Raw genomic sequence first — 20,540 nt, forward strand, 5'->3', positions numbered from 1 at the left:
GAGGAAGAAGACAGAAGACCCTCGTCATGTGCAAGGTCGGCACCGACACTATGGGCTTCAACTTTCTCAGTGTTGGGCATGGCTGCATTGATCTGTGACGAATGACAAAAAGGCAGACTGGCCTTGGGTTCAGCACTACTACCAGCTAATAGGCCAGGAAAGGTCCGAAGCTTACTGATGCATCCTACCTAAGATTGCATAAATATATGTGCTCCTACGTTTACGGACCTCAGCTCTCGCCAACTCGGGCAGTAATTCATCGCAGCATCCCCCCCAAGCAGAAGACAGCAACGTGAAGAACCTAGAAGAACGATCGGAAGGGCCACCATTCAATCTAAATCCACAGAGTCCCAATGGTCAAGCGTCTTCGACATGTCTCAACAACGTCTGTACAACGACCAAGATGTATCTCAGTTATATCAGGAGCTCGTGGACTCGGATATTCGACTACTCAAAATCCATGCTGGGGGCGTTGACACAGAGATTGAATGCGATCTCGAACAAGTTGGGCTAGACGCGAGGCCTGACTTCTATGCGTTAAGTTATGTCTGGGGCGATCCCTCAAAGACAAGATCGATTCTGGTCAACGGTCAACGATTTGGTGTCGGAGAGAACCTGCACGACGCTCTTTGTCACCTGAGGCGATATTACGTCCAATCGGACTTTTCTCCATTCATCTGGATTGACGCGATATGTATCAACCAAGAGAACATACATGAAAGGTCACAGCAAGTGACACGCATGACCGATATCTATACCTTGTCACGCCAAGTCATTATTTGGCTGGGTGTAAGTGATGAGGGATCTAACCGGAGCATCGGGCAATTATTCCGAATAGCGACTGCCGAAGCTTCGGTTCGATCGTCAACTGATCACGTTTTGCGTGACTCGGCCTCTGGTTCTGGAGAGCAAACTCAGGTTGCCATTGAGGTGAATGAGGTCTCGTGGGATAAAGGCGGCGAGCTAGACGACAGCGATGACGATGATCTCGAGCCGGATGAGATTATGGGGCTTGTCGCTGCTTTAGGAGGGCGACCGTGGTTTAGCCGGATATGGACTGTGCAAGAGGCTTGTCTTGGAGCTCGAGATCCAATACTATGGGCTGGTCGCCACTGGGTAGCAATGCAGGATCTAGCTGTGTTATTTTCACATTGGGCACTATTGAACCCCCACTATGTTGGGCCTTGCCTCAGCGTTTTGGCCTTGGCGAGCATTCGCCAGCTTTTGCGTCATGCTGATCCCACCCAAGATGGTAGCCGGGCAAGACTGCAAGACACCTCGACGAGCGCCGCAGAGTTTTTCCTTCAGCTTCTATACCGGCTGCATGGGAACAGGGCTAGTGACCCATTGGATCAACTATACGGACTCCTAGGTCTCGTTGGAGTGGCCCAGGATAAAGAATTCCCCGAGTCATTGAGACCAGATTATACGACCACAACCGAGCTGGCCTATGAGAGATACGCAACGTATTTTCTCAACCAGACAGGAGACCTACGACTGCTCGACTTTGCCAAATCCGAGCTGCAAGGCGTGCCGTCATGGGTTACCGACTTCCGATATCTTAGAGGGTCCAGCGAAAACCATTGGAAGTCATGCAGAGCCTTTGCTTCGGTGGATGGGCGAGTTTTATCAGTCCGGGGGTTCACGATTGGGAAATGTGACAATCGAATTCCCCCTTGCGAAAGATCTAGTCTACTCTGCTCAGAGACTTGCAAACTCGTCGCTTCCTCGCTACTTGCCCGTTTCAGATTGTTTGAAAACGAGATTCTTTGTCGGTCTGCAAACCTCAGGCAAACATCGGTCGAAATCACACTCAGCCGTTGGCTTTCTTTTACAGGTGTGGATATCAGCCAGTCGGCTTACCGAGGCCTAATTGATCGTCTAGAGCAGGAGAAATCTGCTTCCAAAGTACAATGGGAGGCTGTTAACGAGCTTTTACTCCTTAGTGATATTACTTATGCTTGGCTTGTTCTTGGGGATGGAACAATCGTCAAGACTTTGACGGAAGATGCAGGGCATGAGGACGACCTGGTCTGTCTCTTCAAAGGATCGCCCACGCCAAGTGTTATACGCAAGGCCAACCACCGCTATCAATTTGTATGCTCTGGCGATATAATGGATGGCCCATACGGTCCTGGAGTCAAGTTCGACGAAAGCTTTTGGGCTGAAAGACATCAGACCACCTTTGAGCTCATTTGATTCTTCAATTAACCACTACAGCTTAGTTGACTACGTGCATGGAAGTTCGAGAAGTGCACGAGTGCTGTGTACAAGCTGTGTTTGAAGTTTTCTTTTTCTTAATATAAGAGATGACTATTTACTGATTCTGCAAGTGTTTTAGCACTCTGCGTATAGCGAGATTGAGGTTCATGTAAACTACTTGATAGGCAATAATATGAGCTAATATGGACCCGCATCGTCTTCGTTAACCCTAAGTTCCCCAGGCTCCAGGTGTCCCCGGCGTCCGAACTATGTCCTCTAGAAAGGCGGCACCTTGAGACTAAGCACATTTCCTACTAACCTATAAGCAATAACATCTCTAGGAATGAGACCTGCCTTCCTCTGCAAATAACTATTGTGTACCTTGTACAAGTGTAATATAGGAGCGCACAAACTCTCTTCTGGCAGGGAGTCCTTGATCACTGTCAGGGGTCGACTTTTGTAGAGGTCCAGAACAATAGCATACAGCAGAAACACCTAGCTACGGGCAGCTGCCCGCAGATAGCTAGCACACAATAACGATCAGAGGATAGGAGGGACAATTGATATCAATCGCTCCCATAATCGTAATTACTTAAAAAGACAATATAACTAAAAATTTACTTTAGTTTTATATAGAGGAAGCCAGGACAGCGACACATGAACTATGGGTGTAATCATTAAAAACTCTCATTTCCTTCTTCAGAACGCGACCAGATCTGTTAATAGTCTAAGGAAACGAGAGTGGTGAGAGGATCAGATCGACGCAACAAGGTGTGAAAATAGTTTGAGTCGACAACACTTCAGGGTCCCTTCCCCCACTAAATAACTTGGAACGCGATATTTACTCTCTTTATCCTCCTAAAATAACGGCTCGTCCAAGGAATGGCTAGATATTACAAGCGAAGAACTCGACAGAGTCAATATGACAATTTCCGTCCTTCTGCACGTGTGAAACTATTTGATGTGATCACGATGACCGAAGGACAGAAGGCCATTCAACGCAGTTCGATACCCCGGGGTATTGGACCTCGTCACGGCCGAGTGTACCACACTGCCATACTTAATCTGACTCCATCTTATGCTCGAGCGTTTGTAGCTGTTTCTTTCCCTCATCCGTCGTCGTATCGATAATGTCTTGCTCAATGCTGAGACATTCGGCCTGGAGCAGTTAGTTAGTAAAGTGATGGAAGAAGAAAAGAAAGGAAGAAAAGGTGGCATCAATTTAACATCGCTGCACCTCGGTAGGGCAAACTCACTTCTCCTAGGAGGCCGACTACGACCTCGGCCTCGAGAACCGCCATCGCCCCCAACACCTTGTTTACCTCCTCCAACGATCCGCTTTCCAGAGCGGCCCGCATCTCTGGTGCGAGGCTGTCAAAGATGGATCTGGCCCTCTTAACCTCCTCGATTTCGCTACCCTCCTGAGGAATCCGAATTTGGATGGAGGCACCTGGCTCTACCGGATGGATCTGGATCTGCTCTACGCCCTCTCTTCCACCCCCAGAAGCACGTTGCTTATCAGTATCTCTTGCTAGCTCCAGGATCCTTTGATATTTTTCGCTGGTATCTTTCTCTAACATTTCACGCGCCTTGTGACCAGGGGTGGTGACATGTTTGAAAAAGATGGCCATTCCATCACGTCCTAGCCTCCGGCAGTAGTCTAAGAGAGTTGCCTGATGCACGTACTGCCGGGATTGGGGCAGGTTTTGGCGGTCGAGCGCAGCGTCGAATGCTTCGATGAGTAGGCCGTCAACTTCGGATTCTCGGAGTATCTCGGGATGCGAAAGGAGATACGCGCGGCTGGCCTGATAGTCGGATATCTTTATCTGTGCAAACTGCTTCGCTGCCGCAGAGGCTTTATTGATAACTTCTTCGTCGCTCTCCTTTGTCGTGCCTGTCGTCGATGGAGGCATGGTATCGGAGTTAATGTCGCGAAGGTCGTAATTAGGGTTTAGGAGCTCCAGTTTCGTCCTTTGCTTGGTCTCTCCGGGCTTTGCTTTGCTGACATTGGAGCTATCGAACACGACGTGGTAGTCTTCACTGGTGATTTTCTCTGTCTCCTCTGCTTCCAACCTGTCGAGCTTCTTCAGCAGTTCACTCTGCAATTCCCTGATCTTTTGGAGATTAACCTTGATCACCCCGATCATGGCATCATAGCGGCTTTCCACCTCAACTCCCTTTTCGTCCAGCGTCTTCTTCACCTCATCCAAAATTCTGGCCACCATTTTGGAGTAAGTGGGCAACGGCTCGTCCCCATCAAACAGCCCTTCCGGTCGTGGCGGAGGGTTGTCATCCTCGCCATTACGCGGCGTTGACTGCATGAGAGCCCGAAAGGCCACTGCTGTCGGGTCGTGGGTGCGGGCTTCCTCGGTGTGCGACTCGAGGGCTGAGAGCAAGGCGGATATACGCCGCGCGAGCTCGTCATTTATGACTCGCTCATATTTGAGGGCCTCGATTTGTCGTTTCGTTGGAGCCGTTCCACGTGGATTTGGTTCTGTTTCGCCCTTATGAATGACCGCTTATCGACATTGGGATGGACCTCGACGTCGGAGTCGTCGCTGAGCTCGAGCCTATCCTGCGGGGATCAGCGCTAAAAGCCCGTACCATAATAACTATATAATCGACCATCTTGGTGATGATGATCCACGCCGCTAATAAGGGTATCGTTAAATATGGCGATCGTGCTTCGTATAGTTTCTCTGGAAGCCTGAACCTGTGAGTCGCACCCAATTGCAACTGGGAGAGCTTGGGATTTTTGAAATATGAAAGTCACGTGGGAGCAGCGTGATCCTGTTGCGCAGCCAGATCAAGCAATCCAGATCTGCCTCACACGATCTTCGGGGTTCGAAGTCTCGGACCAAAGAGTAAAGTTTATGACCCAATCTGGGTATGTGACTTCATGTTTTGAACCCGATAGTCCCTAAGACCCCGTCAGCCCGCTATGGTGCTTGTTTCGTGAAAAATTACCAAAACTGCAGGATATCGACAGCTGGTCGCAAATACAGGGGGAAGAAGAATCGCTGTTCTCTTAGGTGAGAATGAGAGACTGCCGCCTCCTACCAAGAAATAACACTCCTTTAATTTACCAGTGATGAAAATAAACGTAGGGTGAGCATTCTCGGACTGTGAGTGTAGATAGAACTCCCCTTACATGTAGCCAGCCAGCTCCCCATTGGAATGATTTGCCTTCGGGGGTATAGAGATACGAAGGCCAGGTCATAAGTATAGATTAAATTACACGCTTTGGACCATCAAGGGCCATCCCTGGAAACATCACAAGCGTCTTCTGTTGCCGTTGAAGCCCCTGCATGCAGCTTTCCAGGCCGGCCGTCAGCTCCGGGATGCGCTTCATGTCCATCTCCTGAATGCAATATTGTATCTCGTCTGCCAGTGCTTTAGCGGCTAGTTGGTGTGCTTGTACACCTAGAGCAAGATACTGCGCAGTTCCGTTAGCCGCGAGGAATATAGTTGCACCGAGGGGCATCGTTGAACTTACTGGGTGGGCACCAATATCCTGGATAATTTCCTTGAGACCGCTTTTGCCCGGTAACCCCGGACTTGACATGCCTTGACTTGCCAAGGCTACGTAAGAGATTTGCATCGCACTTGTAAGGCGCTGCTCCTTGTGATACGCTTTTCCCGCTTGGAGAGAAGAACATAAGCGCTCGTGTGCAGGTGATGGCGATGATAATGTCTGAAGTTGGGTCTCGAGCGGGTGGACAAGGTCGTAGAACAGTAGTATTGCAAGATCGACATCCATAGAACAAAAATAAACGCTACGCAGTACGTCAGGCCGTGACTGTTGCAGGCTTTTTGCATTCGTCTGATTTATCAGGCCAAACTTCGACCTCCATATGTCGATGAGGGTTGTCATTGTTATGTAAAGGCGATACAACTCCTCGCAGTCGACCCCGTCCGTCTCCAACCCCTCGACTACCACGGTCAACAGGGCCAACACCCTCCACACGAGCACGGAAATAGAGCCAGCGTGGCTTACGACACGAGCCATGATGCTATCGGAGATGCCTCGGTCCCACATTGAAGTGACGCTGTGTGAATCGGCTCGAGCCCGAGCGATGATTGATTCTTCAACTTCTTTGGAACAGAGTAGAGGCGTGGCGATGGGGATGTTCGTCCGGGAGGTGACGACTGCCGGTGAGTGAGCCATCGTCACAAGCCACTCGAGACCACCGATTATCTCGAATATTAGATTCCGCACGTCGGGTTGTAGTGTTTTGACCGGCCGAGGGCTTCCACCCGGCGGAGGCGTCGAATCGCGTGGCGCACCGCTGCGTTTGTGCAAGTACGCATGCGCTTCAGAACAGAGCCCTTGGAGACGCTGGAGGCCCTCTCGCTGAGCGTACGCCGTGTCTTCCTCGAATACGCTGCCGCGGTCCCCACCAGTTGGAGGCAGTATGGCACCAAAGAGGAGTAATGAAAGTGCCATGCGGAATGATTTAGTGGCGGCGATGTTTTCAAAGAGCAATCGTTTTGCTTTTTGCCAGGTCTCGAAAGCAATGTCCCAAGCCTGGGGACATTCTGAACCAGTTCCTGCTCCGTCTCGTTTGTGGACAGCAAGCTGGGAAGCTGTAGCAATCGCGACCCACTTGCATGTCTCGTGTAGGGCTGTATCTCGTGATGATGCAGAGCTAGGCGTGAAACCGGATTGCTGCAGGAACGCATCCAGAAGGCTCACTGCGAGGAAGAGATGCGGTGTAGGTGATGGTGATGGTGAGGACCATGAGGTAAGATGAATCTGCCAACAGTCGCTGACCCTTGAAAGGACGTGATCAAGTAATGGCGCTAACTGTCGGCTACTACTCAGGTCTGAGAGTGCCTTCATGCCGGACGAGTAACATGGCGGGATGCAATCTTGAGACAGGGACTTAACTAGCGGCGAATCGACCATGTCGATATATAGATACAGGCGCTGAGAACAAGTCTCACGTAGTACCACTGGTCGGACTAAGACTTGCTCCGACGTGCTGGAAATCGGGCTGACTGCACCAAGGATGCAAGCCTCATTCGCTGTGATTTTCCCCGTCACCGATCGTCTCCTGGACGAGGATTTTACACTTAACTGTGAGGAAGGTCCCGGGCTGGCTCGTTTCGGATTAGGACGTGAATTCTGTTGTCTGCTCGCCAACCACGTAACAGTGCATTCCGCACCACGCATCCTGCACATAGAACACGGCGTCGCCAGCGGTCTGTTATCCTGAATCACCATCTTAGGCGGCAGGTCACAAGCCCTCTTCCCTGCACGACAGGGGTCACATGAATGGTTCTGCTTCCGCGGACGCTTCAGGGTTCGGGGCACTGGATGATTAGGCGGGATTGCGGCTACACTAGTGTCTTGCTCGAGAGCCTGAACACCTGGCCTCCGAAATTCGCTGGCGTCTCCACTGGTGACCCAGGCATTCGTGGTCGTCCCTGGGCTGGTCGGTCGCGGCGGTGGAGCTGATCCGAACGGCTCTGGCCAATCCGCCGCTTCGGGGTTAGTGAATGGGGTGATGTAGCCGGAATAGCTGGACACGAGCCTCATCTCGGAGCCGCTGGGCACTGTTGTGGCACTGAATGCATAGTGGCCGATGGGCGGAGCGAGAGGGAGCTGGCCTGCCAGTACCGAACAATCATCGTCCTCGTTGTATAATGCGTCGAATTCATGCGAGTAGTCACCAACAGATCGGAACGCCATCTTGCTGTTGTGATGAGGGGGAAACTGGATAAGACAGTAGAGGGGGTAGCATCGGGGTTGGGGGGCAAAGAGGGTGATGAGTTGGGACTAAAGTAGCAGACCATCACAATTCGGCGACTGGTGGTGGGAGCCGCGGAGCCGCGGATCCGCGGCTCAAGGCCTTCGAGCTAATCTCGATTCGGCCTTCTAGCTAGGATCAGAACATTAACCTTCAAACCACTGTTGGAAACTATCATGTGGGGTGGTCTACCCCAGGATTGTCCCCGCCAATTGGGATTCGTCGCCTCTATCTGTGGGTTTTGGGGCGAAAGAGAGGATGGGAGAGGATCTTGAGTCTTATAAAACTATCGTCGACGACCAGATGAAAATGACAAGAGAACCAAGGGCCCGCCTGTTATTCTCTTTACCATTGACACCAGGCTAATCCGTCGTGTTTCGTCTCTTTGATTCCCACCATGTCCATCGACAGCGAGAAGGCTGAGGCCAAGGGGACCCCCGTTGACTCTGTCAAGGAAGACCAACCCACTCATGATGAAATTGAACACTACTATCCTGATGGCGGGATACGCGCCTGGCTCACGGCATTGGGAGGCTTCATCTCCTTCATCGCTACCATCGGCTTCCTGAACGCGGGCTCCATATTCCAGAGCTACTACGCCACCACTGGATTCCCCGAGCAGAGTCATTCCAACATTGGCTGGATCGGCAGCATCCAGGGCTGGGGGTGCTTCTTTTTCGGTATGTGGTCCGGCCGGCTGTCGGACAGGTACGGACCAACACTGCCCATGGCGGTGGGCACGTTCTTCATGGTGTTTGGCAACATGATGTCCTCGCTGGCCAACGAGTTCTACCAAGTCCTGCTGTCACAGGGACTTTGTCTGTCCTTTGGCATGGGTCTAGCCTTTACGCCAGCCCTCGCAGTTCAGTCACAGTGGTTCATGAAGCGTCGCGGATTGGTTGTTGGAACGGTGATGTCGGGCCAGAATGTAGGAGGTGCGCATAATCAAATCACCATGGACTTCAATGGTACAATCCACAAAGGCGCCGAAAGCTAACTTGTGTGTTTTACTTTCCCACGCCCAGGTGTCATCTGGCCCATCGTGGGTAACAAACTCCTCAACGAGAAAGGCATTTCCATCGGCTGGACCCTACGCATCATCGCCTTCATGCAGCTCGGGCTCATGATCGCCGCCACTCTCCTGATCCAACCCCGATTCCCTCGAAGCACTGTGCGCGAGCCGCTCCACTTGAAGAGATACTTCATCGACAAGCGCACTGTTCTCTTTACCGTGGGCCTCGTAATCATGAATCTGGGCATCTACGTCCCATGGGTCAGTAGGATCCCATACCAACGACATCAACCGCCTCTATCTTCTTACAAAGCTGACTCTCTCCTCGCTTTCCGTAGTTTTTCATCACGCCATATGCCATGGAGATGGGGATGTCCCCATCGCTCTCATTCTACAACGCTTCGATCATAAATGCTGGAGCCTTCTTTGGATGTTATGTGGTGGGCTTCATCGCAGACTTCGGCTTCGGTTTTTTCAACGCCCTCTCGTTGACCTGCGTCGTTTGCGCCGTGACTGCATTCACATGGATCAGTGCGACGAGCATCGCAGGAATCATCTTTTGGGCTTTGGCTTACGGCCTCCTGTCGGGCGCACTCCAGGCGCTCTTTTCACCCTGTCTGTCTCGCTTGGCTCCTTCTCCAGAGGTTCTTGGCGCGTGGACTGGTGAGTATCCCTTATCCTTACCATTGGCGTTTTCAAGATCTAAAGGAACTTCGGTATGCTGATCTTTTGATTTTCTTGCAGGAACTTGTATTACCATCAACGCCTTTGCAGTTCTCGGGGTTGGTCCCATTGCCGGGAAGTTGCTCATGAGAGGGGGAGGTACCAACTACTTGTGGATGCAACTCTATACCGGCGTCGCGCTGACTATTACGGCCGTCTTGTTTATGGCTACTCGACTTTCGGTTTCTAGGGAGCGGTGGGTGTGATACTCTTATCATTGAGCAAAGGTGGTTCGCGATTTATAGTGCGAGCGAAGAGGATAAACACTTAATAGGCTATCGTTAGAGGATCTTAGAGGCCGATTGAGGCAGGATAGGTACTACAGTGTTCATATGCTCCTAAGAATGATAGCAGGACCTATTATTATGCGCCAGCAACTCGATCATTGTGCGTGCAAGGCTATTATGATGAGGACTCCAGACCAAACCTCCAGAGAATCAGGATTTGTAAAAGTGCTGCTCCCATTGAATCACACACGTCCACGCGGCCACTTTGGAAGTTGAAGTCTTCCACCGTTTGCGTAGATGGCAAGATAGCCGTTCCATGTACATCATAAGCCCTGACTCTGTGTACTCAGCATATGGGCATGCGGAGGTAAAGCAATTCTAATGAACAGGGTCTGTGAGACGTCCTATGGTTGTCGAAAGAGGAAGGATATCAAAAAACATGGGATGATCGTCCGGGTCTGCACTTCTAACGTCAACTTTGAGCGCCGGCCGCAGGAGCACAATCTCAATCCCAGTTATTGTAGATTAGAAACGCACCACGAAAGCCCTTTCAGCGAGACCCTTGATAAGGCCCGTATTACATTGCAAGGCCCTCTCCGTTGGCCAGTCATGGTGCGCGGCGACAAAGGGACAGCTACCCTAGAGTGATAAGAACGGTACCCAAGATCCTCGAAGGTATGTGTTGCGGCCACGACGCCAGATCCGGTATCAGAAACCACATTAAAGACGATAAACAGATATGGCGACGCCCGGACCTCGGCTCTGCTCTCGTTGCCCGCAGCTCTGTTCCACCCCAGATACTCCGCCGACCAGGTTCTGCTATCTCGAAGGTCCCGATAGTAGTGCCTAGAGCCCACCGCACGGAGAAGCTAGGGGCATTTTCCTTTTTGCGTTAATGATTCCCCATGGGGTAACGGGGATTTCTAATGCTTTTTGTGTCATTTACATGGTATCGAGCCGCTAAGGTTACCAAAGCAGCGGATGAGCGAATGCAGGAGCCGGATCCGCGGATCCGGGAAAGCAGTGATATCTGGAGTCCAGGCATATCTCCAACAATCATGGCGTTGTGACTAACCAAATACCCTGTCTAGGAGACAGCTCGATAAGCTGGTGATGAAAATTAAACCTGACACGGTAGATAGAGACCCTCAACAGCTTTCATCAAGCTTTTATCAAGTTTGGAGCGCTATCTATCGACAAGGTATTTTTGCGAACTGGCGGATCACGATTCTATGCAGCAGAAGAGAGAGATCAGGTCACTTTTCTTCGCCTCATGCAGATCAGCTCGTCGGCGCCACCCCTGGTGCTGAAGCAATCTCCGGTTCTAACAGTGGCGGGAATTATTGGTCGACCTACCGGACGGTCCGCACTAACGAGCTTCGTGCAAACGAGGTCTCACGTGGGTGGACGGTGGACATTTAGGACAGATGAAGTAAACTAAAGGTAAATCGAGGCTTGGCATGCGCGACCAAACTCCAAGAATTATCAATGATACAGAACGCACAACATAACGCACAATCGTAGGAATGTCTGCCCTCCAACAGAGCTGCCTGGAGGCAGACAGCAGCTCCATGAACCAATTAAACCAAGGACTGTTTATCAAGCTTGTCAAACCCCTCCTCTGAGGGAGTGGTATCCTCGGATCCGGATCCGTATGCCCCGCTACTCCCGGTGGCACCCACCGGCCCAAACTCTCCCCGGATCCGCGGTCTCTCTCTTGGGCCCTACCTCCCAAGTCTACTGATACGACTGTGCACACGTAGTCGCCTCGGCAAAGACACACAAAACAGCTTAGCGGGATTGCGGGGGGTACGGTATCTATCTATATATGCACCTTTCCATGCACTAGTTTGGACCTGCTTTGTCTTGCCATCCTCAGCTTCCAGTGAGATCTTTTCCTAGCCGGGACGCTTCTACCCTCCCACTCTGCATATCCTTCAATACCTCGCCAAAATGACCACCACATCTATCCCCCCCAAACCGGTCGTCTTTATCGGTGCGGCAGGCGAGATGTGCCGCCTGGCGGTTGAGCGGTTCGCGAAAGCAAGCGACGCACCCCTAATCCTAACCGACATCAACACCGCCGTGTTGGAGACCGTCGCCTCCAAGCTCAATGTGTCCGCCTCGCGCATCACGACAGCAAAGTTAGATCTCTTCGATCGACCCGCCCTCCTTGATCTGATCAAGGACGCCGCGCTGGTCGTTCTCGGCGCGGGGCCATATATGCGCACCTCGGAGCCTGTCCTCACCGCATGCCTTGAGGTCAAGGTGCCGTATCTTGACTTTGACGATGATGTGGAGAGCACCCAAGCCGCCCTCGCCCTGCACGAAAAGGCAAAAGCGGAGAGCGTTCCTTGCTACATCGGCTGCGGGGCTTCCCCTGGCCTGTCAAACGTCATGGCGATGGACGTGACCCAGGAGCTAGACAAGGTGGACTCGATCGACCTCTGCTGGAGTGTCACGGAGGGCGGCGACACAACCGGCAAAGCCGTCCTCGAACACTTGCTACATATCGCCGCCGGCCCGTGCCTCACCTGGGCCAACGGTAGGCCGACCATTCACGAGTCCTGGGTCGAGACGATGTACGCCCCCATGAACAGCGGTGAGGGCGAGATGTTGCTCCACGAGACGGCCCACCCAGAGCCAGTCACCCTTCCCCGCCTATTCCCCAACGCTTCTCGCATTCGATGCATGGGTAGCCTATCGCCCGCGCCCTACAACGGCATCGCTCGCGGCATTGGCTGCGCCGTGAGGCGGAACGCCCTGAGCATGAGCGAGGCAATAGACTTCCTTGTCAATGTGCTCAACGAGGAGACTTCCGCCGCGGGGTGGGCGGGGCTCTTTGGTGGGCTGACCGCACAGTTCCGCGGTGGGGATATCACCATCAAGGAGCTGTTTCAACTCCTCGCAAACGCGAATCGCAAGCTGACGCCCTGGAGGTACGCGTTGTGGGGAATGCTGGAGCAGATCTGGTCCGGGGAGTGCACGATCGGCCAGGTGCTAAGTTTCCTGGTTAACGCGGCACGAGGTGTCCTCAAGGCCTCGGGGGGCGGCATGCTCGTTCGTGCGGTTGGTACGCGCACTGGGGTTCCGGCGTCGATTACCAAGCGATGGCCCAAGGCTGGGGAGGACTCGTACCTTTACACGTCGATGGGTACGGCGACGGGGACGTCGTGCGCGGCGTTTATGGTATTGGCGATGGAGGATGGACTTAAGCGGAGTGGCGTGTATGCCCCCGAGGACTGGGCTGATCCGGAGAGGTTTTACAGGGCTCTGGAGCGCGTGGGTACTCCGCGACTTGAAATTATTGAGAGAGTCTCGTAGTTGAAATATCGAGTGGCCCTTAGCCTCAAAGGTTGGTTGTGGATGGTGATATAACTCAGCTGTGGTTTGGTACGGCGACCAAGCTATTAACACAACGGATGGGAAAATTGAAACAGAACAAACAATAAAATAAAAAGATGCAATATCCATGTCTATTTTTCCTGCATTGCCCCGTTCCTAGGCTCATCCATCCGACACACAACGCCCTCTAACGTCCTCGCCAACCTCACAGCCGGCGCATCCAACACCCTCGTAAACAAATCCGCCATAACAACTACCACCGACCCCAAAATCACCAACCCCACGGTCCAAGTAATCGTCCTCTCAACGGGCGTATCATTCCCAAACGTCCCCCTCACACCCCACGCCGGCTCGCCGGGCTTATCGCCATTAGCAGGCTTCGCGGTCGACCCCAGCACAGGGTGTTGCAAGAGATTGAGGATGGTATGCTGCATGATGTAGAAGCAGAAGCTGATGCGCCCGGCGTACTGCGGCAGGGGAGCGTTGAGCAGGCGCTTGAACCAGCGGATGCGACCGCTGGCCCAGACGGTGCCAAAGGCGGCCATGGAGAGCCAGAAAGAGGAGGCGAGCTCGGGTTTGTTCTCTTTGATGAAGGACGAGGGGACGAGGGTTTCGAGCCAGAGGTAGGTGGGGGTCATGTCTCCGCGGCGCGGGGGCCAGGAGATGATGAAGGCCGAGGCGATGAGCACGGCGACGCGCGTTGTGTTTTTGGCGATGTGGAGGGTCTTGGCCACGGGGACTCTGGCTATCATTTTCGAATCGAGCAAGGCGGCCGCAGCGGTGGCGCAGGTGGATTCGTGGGAAGTGCTAGTAGTCGGCATAGGAAGTAGAGTCAGTTGGTCGTGGGTAGCGGCGTCGTTGTTTCGATGCTGCTTCGCGCAGTACATATCGGCGAGGAGCGCACCGCCCATGAATTCGAAGGCAGCCCAGCGCGCCGAGAGAATAGAGTAGACCATGATGCAGACGAAGGCGAAGTGGCGCACGCGAGCGGTTCGGAGAGGCGCAAGGGCGAACACGACGAGGAAGAGGAGCATGGAGTGGGTGAACTCGATGGGGATGGTCCACAGATGAGGGTTATAGCGGGATTTGATGGAGCCGGCATCCCAGGTCCAGGGCCAGGTGATGTTGTAGAAGGCGTCGGTGACCCATTCGTAGATGGCCTTGAAGAGTGATTCTTTGGGTTTCATGTAGCCGTGGAGGTAGTCGAGCTGGATGATCATGGCCGTCATGAAGGTGACGGCGAGCGGGGGCACGAAGAGGCGGATGGGTCTGCGGAGGGCTGACGACGCAAGAACGGCGTGGGCCTTGGCGACGCCAGCAGACGAGGGACGAGTCGACGTCGACGATTGATCATAGAGACATTGCAGCGGTCGGCACGCCAGGGCGAAACCAGAGATGACGAAAAAGACGTGCACCATTGGCGTGCCAGAGTATATGATCCTGATAAAGGGCAGCTGCAGGATCGACGATCCCGTGGCCTCGGGGTTCGAGCCGTAGTGCGGGAGGAAGGTCTTGTGGTTGTAGTCGGTATAGTGGAAGGCGAAGACAGCGAAGGCGGCGAGGCCTCGGAGGCCGTCGAGGTAGGAGGTCGGGTGGAGTTTCGGGGGGCGGCGGCGGCGTTCGGGGTTGACGAGGTCGGTGATGAAGCTTGGCACGAGGGTGGCCAGGAGAGAGATTGCGAGGGCGGCGACGGCTTGCGGCCGGATGGTGAAGGGGAGTTTGCGGCTCATGGCGGGCTTGGCTCCGGGTCGTGGAGTGGGCGTTGACGAGCCGAGGAATTCGACGAATCCAAGTCAATGGATCGTGGGTGAAGAAGAGAAGAAAACGACGATGATTAAAATTGAGTAAGAATTAATTCAAAGAAGGAACGCCGAGAAGAGAAGAGGTCGTCGCAAAGGAGAATGAAAGAACCGAGGCAGAAAACGACAGTCGATGAAGACGGAAAGAGGGCAGGCGGGAAGGAAAAGACCGACCAGGCGGAAGAAAATCGAGGGGCGAAAAGGGGCGAACGAGTGACTGGAGGAAGTGGCAGTGGTGATGTTGGGGGCCGCTTTCCCCAGGACAGAATCCTGATTAGCGCCTTATTTGCATTGGCATCTGCAGCTGCATCCGAGGATGATTCTATGCTCTAGTTCCAGTTCATTTGTCAAAGCCGCTGGTGGTGCAAGGCCGGATTGGATCGATCAATCGAGTCGAGGCTAGAAAATATTTGACGATGTCCGGTCGGTCCGGGTCGCTCTTTCCTCGATTCCGTCCGCGAAAGCCGGATTGGAAGAAGTGAGAAAAGGAGGAAGAAGAAGCTTGGAATCGAGGCATCCGATAAGAAGTAGTGAGACCCCAAGATGGTCAATGGTCAGGCGACATTTATCAAAACCCATTAAATTACTCGTGTGCTCATATTCCCTCTTGGGTCCAGGTCAAGAAGACGCTACTAAATATGCTCCAGTGGCTAGGGCGGAGAAAGATAGTCAGGGGCATCGACAGCCTGGCTTTTTCGTTTTAGAGGATATTACAAGTAAGAAACTTGCATGTGCCCACTTTTCTTTTCCTTGTTTTTTCGCGTCTCGTTTTGGCGGCTTCTGGAACATCACGCGTCAATCTCTACCGAAAGAAGACAGCATCCATCTTGGCCTTGATCTATTGACCTCGTTTTATGTCTGAGTGCTCCAGCCAGGATCAGACCAGAGCTGGAAAAGGATGGACTCAAGCAATATTTGCAAACGAGGGGGAGACAAGGAATGGATGCTCCTAGAGTCCCACTCGAAGACGGACCGTGACTGTTCGGATTTAAGCTTTCCAGAAACCCCCGTCGACCCTGACCTGGACTTCACGCCGGCTTCCTGTTGGTCAATCCTCTCTCCACTTACTGTGGCCGAAACGCTGCTCATTTGGATTCCAGGAGTGGTTTAGCCAGGGCGTCCGTCTCTTAATTACTCAAATCAATGTCTCAAACCTAGCTTCAAGTTTTCAGCTCCTTGAATGAGATGAGACAAACAACTGAGAGGAGCCTCGTTTATTAATCGAGACTTCAGAAGTCAGTTCAACCCGGGAAAGCCTCCTGGCTGGTTCCAAAAGCGAAAAGAGTTTGTTGAGTATAATCTCTCTCTCTCCTCGTGGAGTGGTCTGTAGGGCATCTGAAGTCAACGAGGACAGAACAATTCGCCCTCTTGTTCCTGCCAAGCATTGCCAGCCGTGCCCGGCAGTTGAGGTCACGTCATAAAGCCAAGGAACCCAAAATGCAAGCGATGACGACCGATGCCAAGTTTTGTATTGACTGTGATTTTCCTACCACCCGGCTCGGCGGGCAAATGCAGCCACTGGAGACAGCCAAGGCCTCGGGATGAACAACGCGCAGCGAAGATCCTCGCGCCTCAATAGCGATTTGATCTCACGATATGAGCTTGTGTTCTCTGTTTCATTGAGTACTACGACAGAGAAGTGATGCCAGGATGTAGGACGAGCAAGCCTATTGAGACCAAACCAAAAAAAAAAAAAAAAAAAAAAAAAAAAAAAGGAACCAGGATTATCGTGGTTTCTTTCCCTTTCCCTGACCTCTCAGGGTCTTGTGAGGTTTACATCGGAAAACGTCGCTCGAATAATTTTCAGTCCATTCAATATTGCAGAGCCACTCTCCTCAGTGTGTTGCGTATTTCGAGATAAATCATTTCGCCTGCTCGATCCTTTCGCTTAATCAATGGGCTTGTCCTCCATGCTTTGCCGATTGAAGCCAGGATTTTCCGTCTGTCGGATTGAGCTCAGTATGCATTCCGCCATTTTCTCCTCTGATGGTTCCAGCGGACCGGCCCACGGTATCCATCCTCGGACTCGGATAGATTCTGCCGAACTTGGGGAACGCTGCAGGAGGGGGGTCCGACCCGCCGGGAGTACTACCGATGCAATTCGAAGAAGTGTCAATCGATTGAGCTTAATGATGGTGGCCGATGTCATCCGTCCGTGTCGTCTAACTTGGATTGAATCTGTGCTCCGCTCACGACATCGTTGTGAAGCAAAAATGCATCTGGACGGCGATGCACGGTCAAGCGGATTTCACAGCCATCACCATCTGTTGGCCGTTTATCACATTCGAGTGTCAACCCAAGGCAGAAAAACGGAGACATGAAAACGAGGGGAAAAAATGTCAAACAAAATATAAGAAACTAAGATTGGCCTGATGCGAAATGATGCTTTATTTCCACTTCCCCCTCTCCCATGTCGCCCCGGCTGCTCTTGTCTCTCCCCCTTTGCCTTTCTAGTTCTCCATCAGCCCCTTCAAAAATGACACTGAGGTAGAATTTTGATCCTATTCCATAGAGTGTAACCGAATATAGATGTATATATACAGACTAATTGCAATGGCTCGTCGATAATCTCAGGCAGGGCAGCGGTCCCGCCTGTACCAACGCTTGAACACAGCCCCTGGTGCGGCCTTGTCTATGTCTCTAGGGCTGCCACACCGAATATATATGTTTTCTTTGTTTTTCTCTCCATCTCCCTCCTCATTGTCATGTCATGTCTTGATTGACAGAGTCAACCTTCGACTCTTCCCGGTATCCTCAAATCCCAGTGTTTAGAAATCTACGCCATCAACACCGCAAAGGCCATCGCGCCCGCAACACCAAGCATCGAAATCGCCGAGGACGTCGACGCACCAGCGACGAGCGCAGCCTGGTTGACGGCGCCGGGGTTCCGAACGAGGTTGCCGCCGTTGATGCGGGGAGGCACGCCAGCAGGGCCGTGGGAGGTGATGATCTTCTTGTACGAGGCGAGGTTTCGGTTGGACGAGGGGTTGATAACGCCGTACATTCCGCGAGTGCAGTGCTGGCCGGTGGTGCAGTAGAATACGAGGGGATCGGTGGTCTGGATCTGGACTTGGAAGACGAATTCCTATTTCGCAGGAAGCACGGTTAGCCTCTCACTTCTTTCTATATTTGTTGGACCTCCCCAAATCATATCCCTGCATTTCGCTTCTTCCTCCTGCTACATTTATCAACATGGAGGAACCTACAGCTTCGCCGAGGGGAGTATCAGGCGCCGCAGTCACATTCCCCGAGTAGAACCCATTGGGCATAGGTTGGCAGGGCTTCTCGAAAGTCCCCTGAGCGACGGTGTGGTTCGACGGCAGGAATCCCGTGGGCGCGAAGTGGAACTCGACGACGTCGCCGACGTTGGCGGTCACGGAGTTGGGCTTGTAGACGAAGGTGTCGGGGAGGGTCAGGTCTTGGATGGCGAGGATCTGGATGGTCCGTTGGGCGAGGGAGTGGCTTGCGAGGGCGAGGGACGCCGCGAGGAGGGATTTGAGGGAGACCATTGTGCTGCCGTGTGCTTTGGCTGGTATACTCAATTTGCCGTGGTAATTGTCGTGGTACTTCGTCTGTCTTCTTCTCTGGAAAAGACTGGAAAATAGAGTGGTCGCAAGTTTGGGCTCGGAATCAAAGGCAAGAAATCAAAATTAGAAAGGTATATACAAAGAGTGGATTTCCAGCATCCGAGAAAGAGAATTGAAACTTGAACGAGGGAGGAAAGAGCGAGAGAGAGAGGAATTCGACGATGCACAGAACCGCCGGCAGATTCTCGATCAGGATGGGATGAAGAAGGACAAAAAGGGAGAAAAGGGAACAGAGCGGGCGAGATTTTGAGAATGCAGCAAAATTAGAATTAGCATTAGACTTTCTGCAACCCTTGCTTCTCTCCTCGCTTCTAACCTCCACCCTGGGTCAAGCCCCCTCTCCCCCCCTTGGCAGTCTGCATGTCCGGTCCCTCGACCCTTCTGACAGGACATCAATGGCATGGGACAGGCAGATAACCCTTCGGGTTTCTTGCCAATCATCGGTCGATGGTCGATCCAGGAGGTGGAGCAGTAACAGACCCTTGCAGCGACAAGCAGCAAACAGACCACAAAATCGACAAGTCTCACGATGCCTCCTGAATCGGTACGCCCTGATTGGTTTGTGGCCGTCGGCGCAACGTTAATCCGCGCAGGACGGCGGCTCGGGCTCGTCGCATTGAGCTCTGAAACGTGATTTGCCTCACCACGCAGGCTCAAACCACGATGAGGAACTGTGCCAGAAACTTTGACCTTGATAAATGGAGACTCCCGAGAAAAGTGCGAGAGGGTGAAGGTGTCTCGATTTCGATGTCTCGGAGACTCTCCGAAAATGTACAAGTCTCCAGGTACTTCGTACATTGGGATGAGGAAGGAGCAACTCAACCGAAATGGAGAATCCATTCTCATGGGATTGACAGATGTGATTACATAATTTGCTTTATGTATCTTTATACATAATTTAGCTGCAAAGATACATTTTGGACCCAAGGGCCGGATCCCCGACTTCAGACTTTAATTTCATCCTCCCTGCAGCCAGTGCAGCCGCTAGATAACCTTAAATAGTCTTGCCGCCGGGAATCGACAAATCGCAGGCCTCTTCTCGCCCTCCACAGCTTGTCACATTGCGCCTCATGCACCTGTGGAGCCACCTGACCTGGTAAGCCCAGCCACGAACCCTCGATGTGTATCCTCTTTGGGCGGAGAGAGAACACTCGGCATGCAAACTAGTTTTTCTGTCACATCCAAGTGATCCAAACCACGCAAAATGCGCCAAAATAGGATAAATCTGTGGGCCAAATGCGGCGCGCATGGTGTCATAACCGTCCGGGATCGTATGCTCGGTATGGCTGGTCTCGGTGTTGAGGGAATGAATTGGATCTCACCAGACCATCACCGAACCAGGGTCTGACCAGTCGACATGCCCTCTCCGGCTGGCCACGGAAAACCTAGCCCCAGGGGTCCGACGTCATGGTTTCCGCGGAATTATTTGCCTGGTGTCCTCGCTGATCTCCCAATAGATTGAAGTGAACGTACTTGACGTGATAGATGCTTTAAGGATAGGACTGGCCAGCTGCAGACGATCCGAGGCGGATCCCAGCGCTGCTCAATCGGTCAGCGACGATCTCCATGGGAACTCACCCGTGTACGAAGAAGACAACTCGTATTGATTGGAAGAGAACCACCCCACCATCGCCCGTCGTCGTGACTTAGGCCTTAGTCTCATAGAGACGGCACTGGAAATTGAATTGAAAACCAAAATGAAAAAGAGAGAGAGGGAGAGAGGGAGAGAGGAGAATGACGGTAGTCGTTGGATGCGGTTCTGATATAACAATTTGCGTCCCGATCCCCCTTTGCTCTAAGATCAGCGCAAGCTCAGTTTCCAGCCGCATCTAAACGCACAATGTCTTCGCCCATGACCAGAGGCAGTTTCTTGGGCGTTTTGGGATCTCCCT

General features: G+C 52.6%; 3 protein-coding genes and 2 pseudogenes across 3 annotated transcripts; 2 read left to right on the forward strand and 3 right to left on the reverse strand.

Annotated features, from left to right (window-relative positions):
• Positions 1-3,262: 3,262 nt before the first annotated feature.
• On the reverse strand, positions 3,263-7,897 carry SAPIO_CDS4698 (uncharacterized protein; the record flags this gene model as incomplete). The annotated part of the gene is made up of 5 exons (XM_016787185.1): positions 3,263-3,361; positions 3,459-4,652; positions 5,441-5,638; positions 5,699-6,897; positions 7,477-7,897. The coding sequence occupies 5 exons, from the start codon at positions 7,895-7,897 to the stop codon at positions 3,263-3,265; spliced, it is 3,111 nt and encodes a 1,036-aa protein (XP_016643064.1).
• A 455-nt stretch (positions 7,898-8,352) lies between these two features.
• On the forward strand, positions 8,353-9,896 carry SAPIO_CDS4699 (Monocarboxylate transporter; the record flags this gene model as incomplete). Its single annotated transcript, XM_016787186.1, has 4 exons — positions 8,353-8,923; positions 8,981-9,228; positions 9,306-9,630; positions 9,712-9,896. 4 exons carry the CDS (start codon positions 8,353-8,355, stop codon positions 9,894-9,896), a joined length of 1,329 nt encoding a protein of 442 aa, XP_016643065.1.
• A 1,974-nt stretch (positions 9,897-11,870) lies between these two features.
• SAPIO_CDS4700 lies at positions 11,871-13,241 on the forward strand (annotated as a pseudogene; the record flags this gene model as incomplete).
• A 152-nt stretch (positions 13,242-13,393) lies between these two features.
• On the reverse strand, positions 13,394-14,992 carry SAPIO_CDS4701 (annotated as a pseudogene; the record flags this gene model as incomplete).
• A 2,845-nt stretch (positions 14,993-17,837) lies between these two features.
• On the reverse strand, positions 17,838-18,570 carry SAPIO_CDS4702 (uncharacterized protein; the record flags this gene model as incomplete). The annotated part of the gene is made up of 2 exons (XM_016787187.1): positions 17,838-18,146; positions 18,268-18,570. The coding sequence occupies 2 exons, from the start codon at positions 18,568-18,570 to the stop codon at positions 17,838-17,840; spliced, it is 612 nt and encodes a 203-aa protein (XP_016643066.1).
• Positions 18,571-20,540: the final 1,970 nt, after the last annotated feature.

This window comes from Scedosporium apiospermum (assembly GCF_000732125.1).
Source record: "Scedosporium apiospermum strain IHEM 14462 chromosome Unknown SEQ_SAPIO_0094, whole genome shotgun sequence".
Lineage (NCBI taxonomy): Eukaryota > Fungi > Ascomycota > Sordariomycetes > Microascales > Microascaceae > Scedosporium > Scedosporium apiospermum.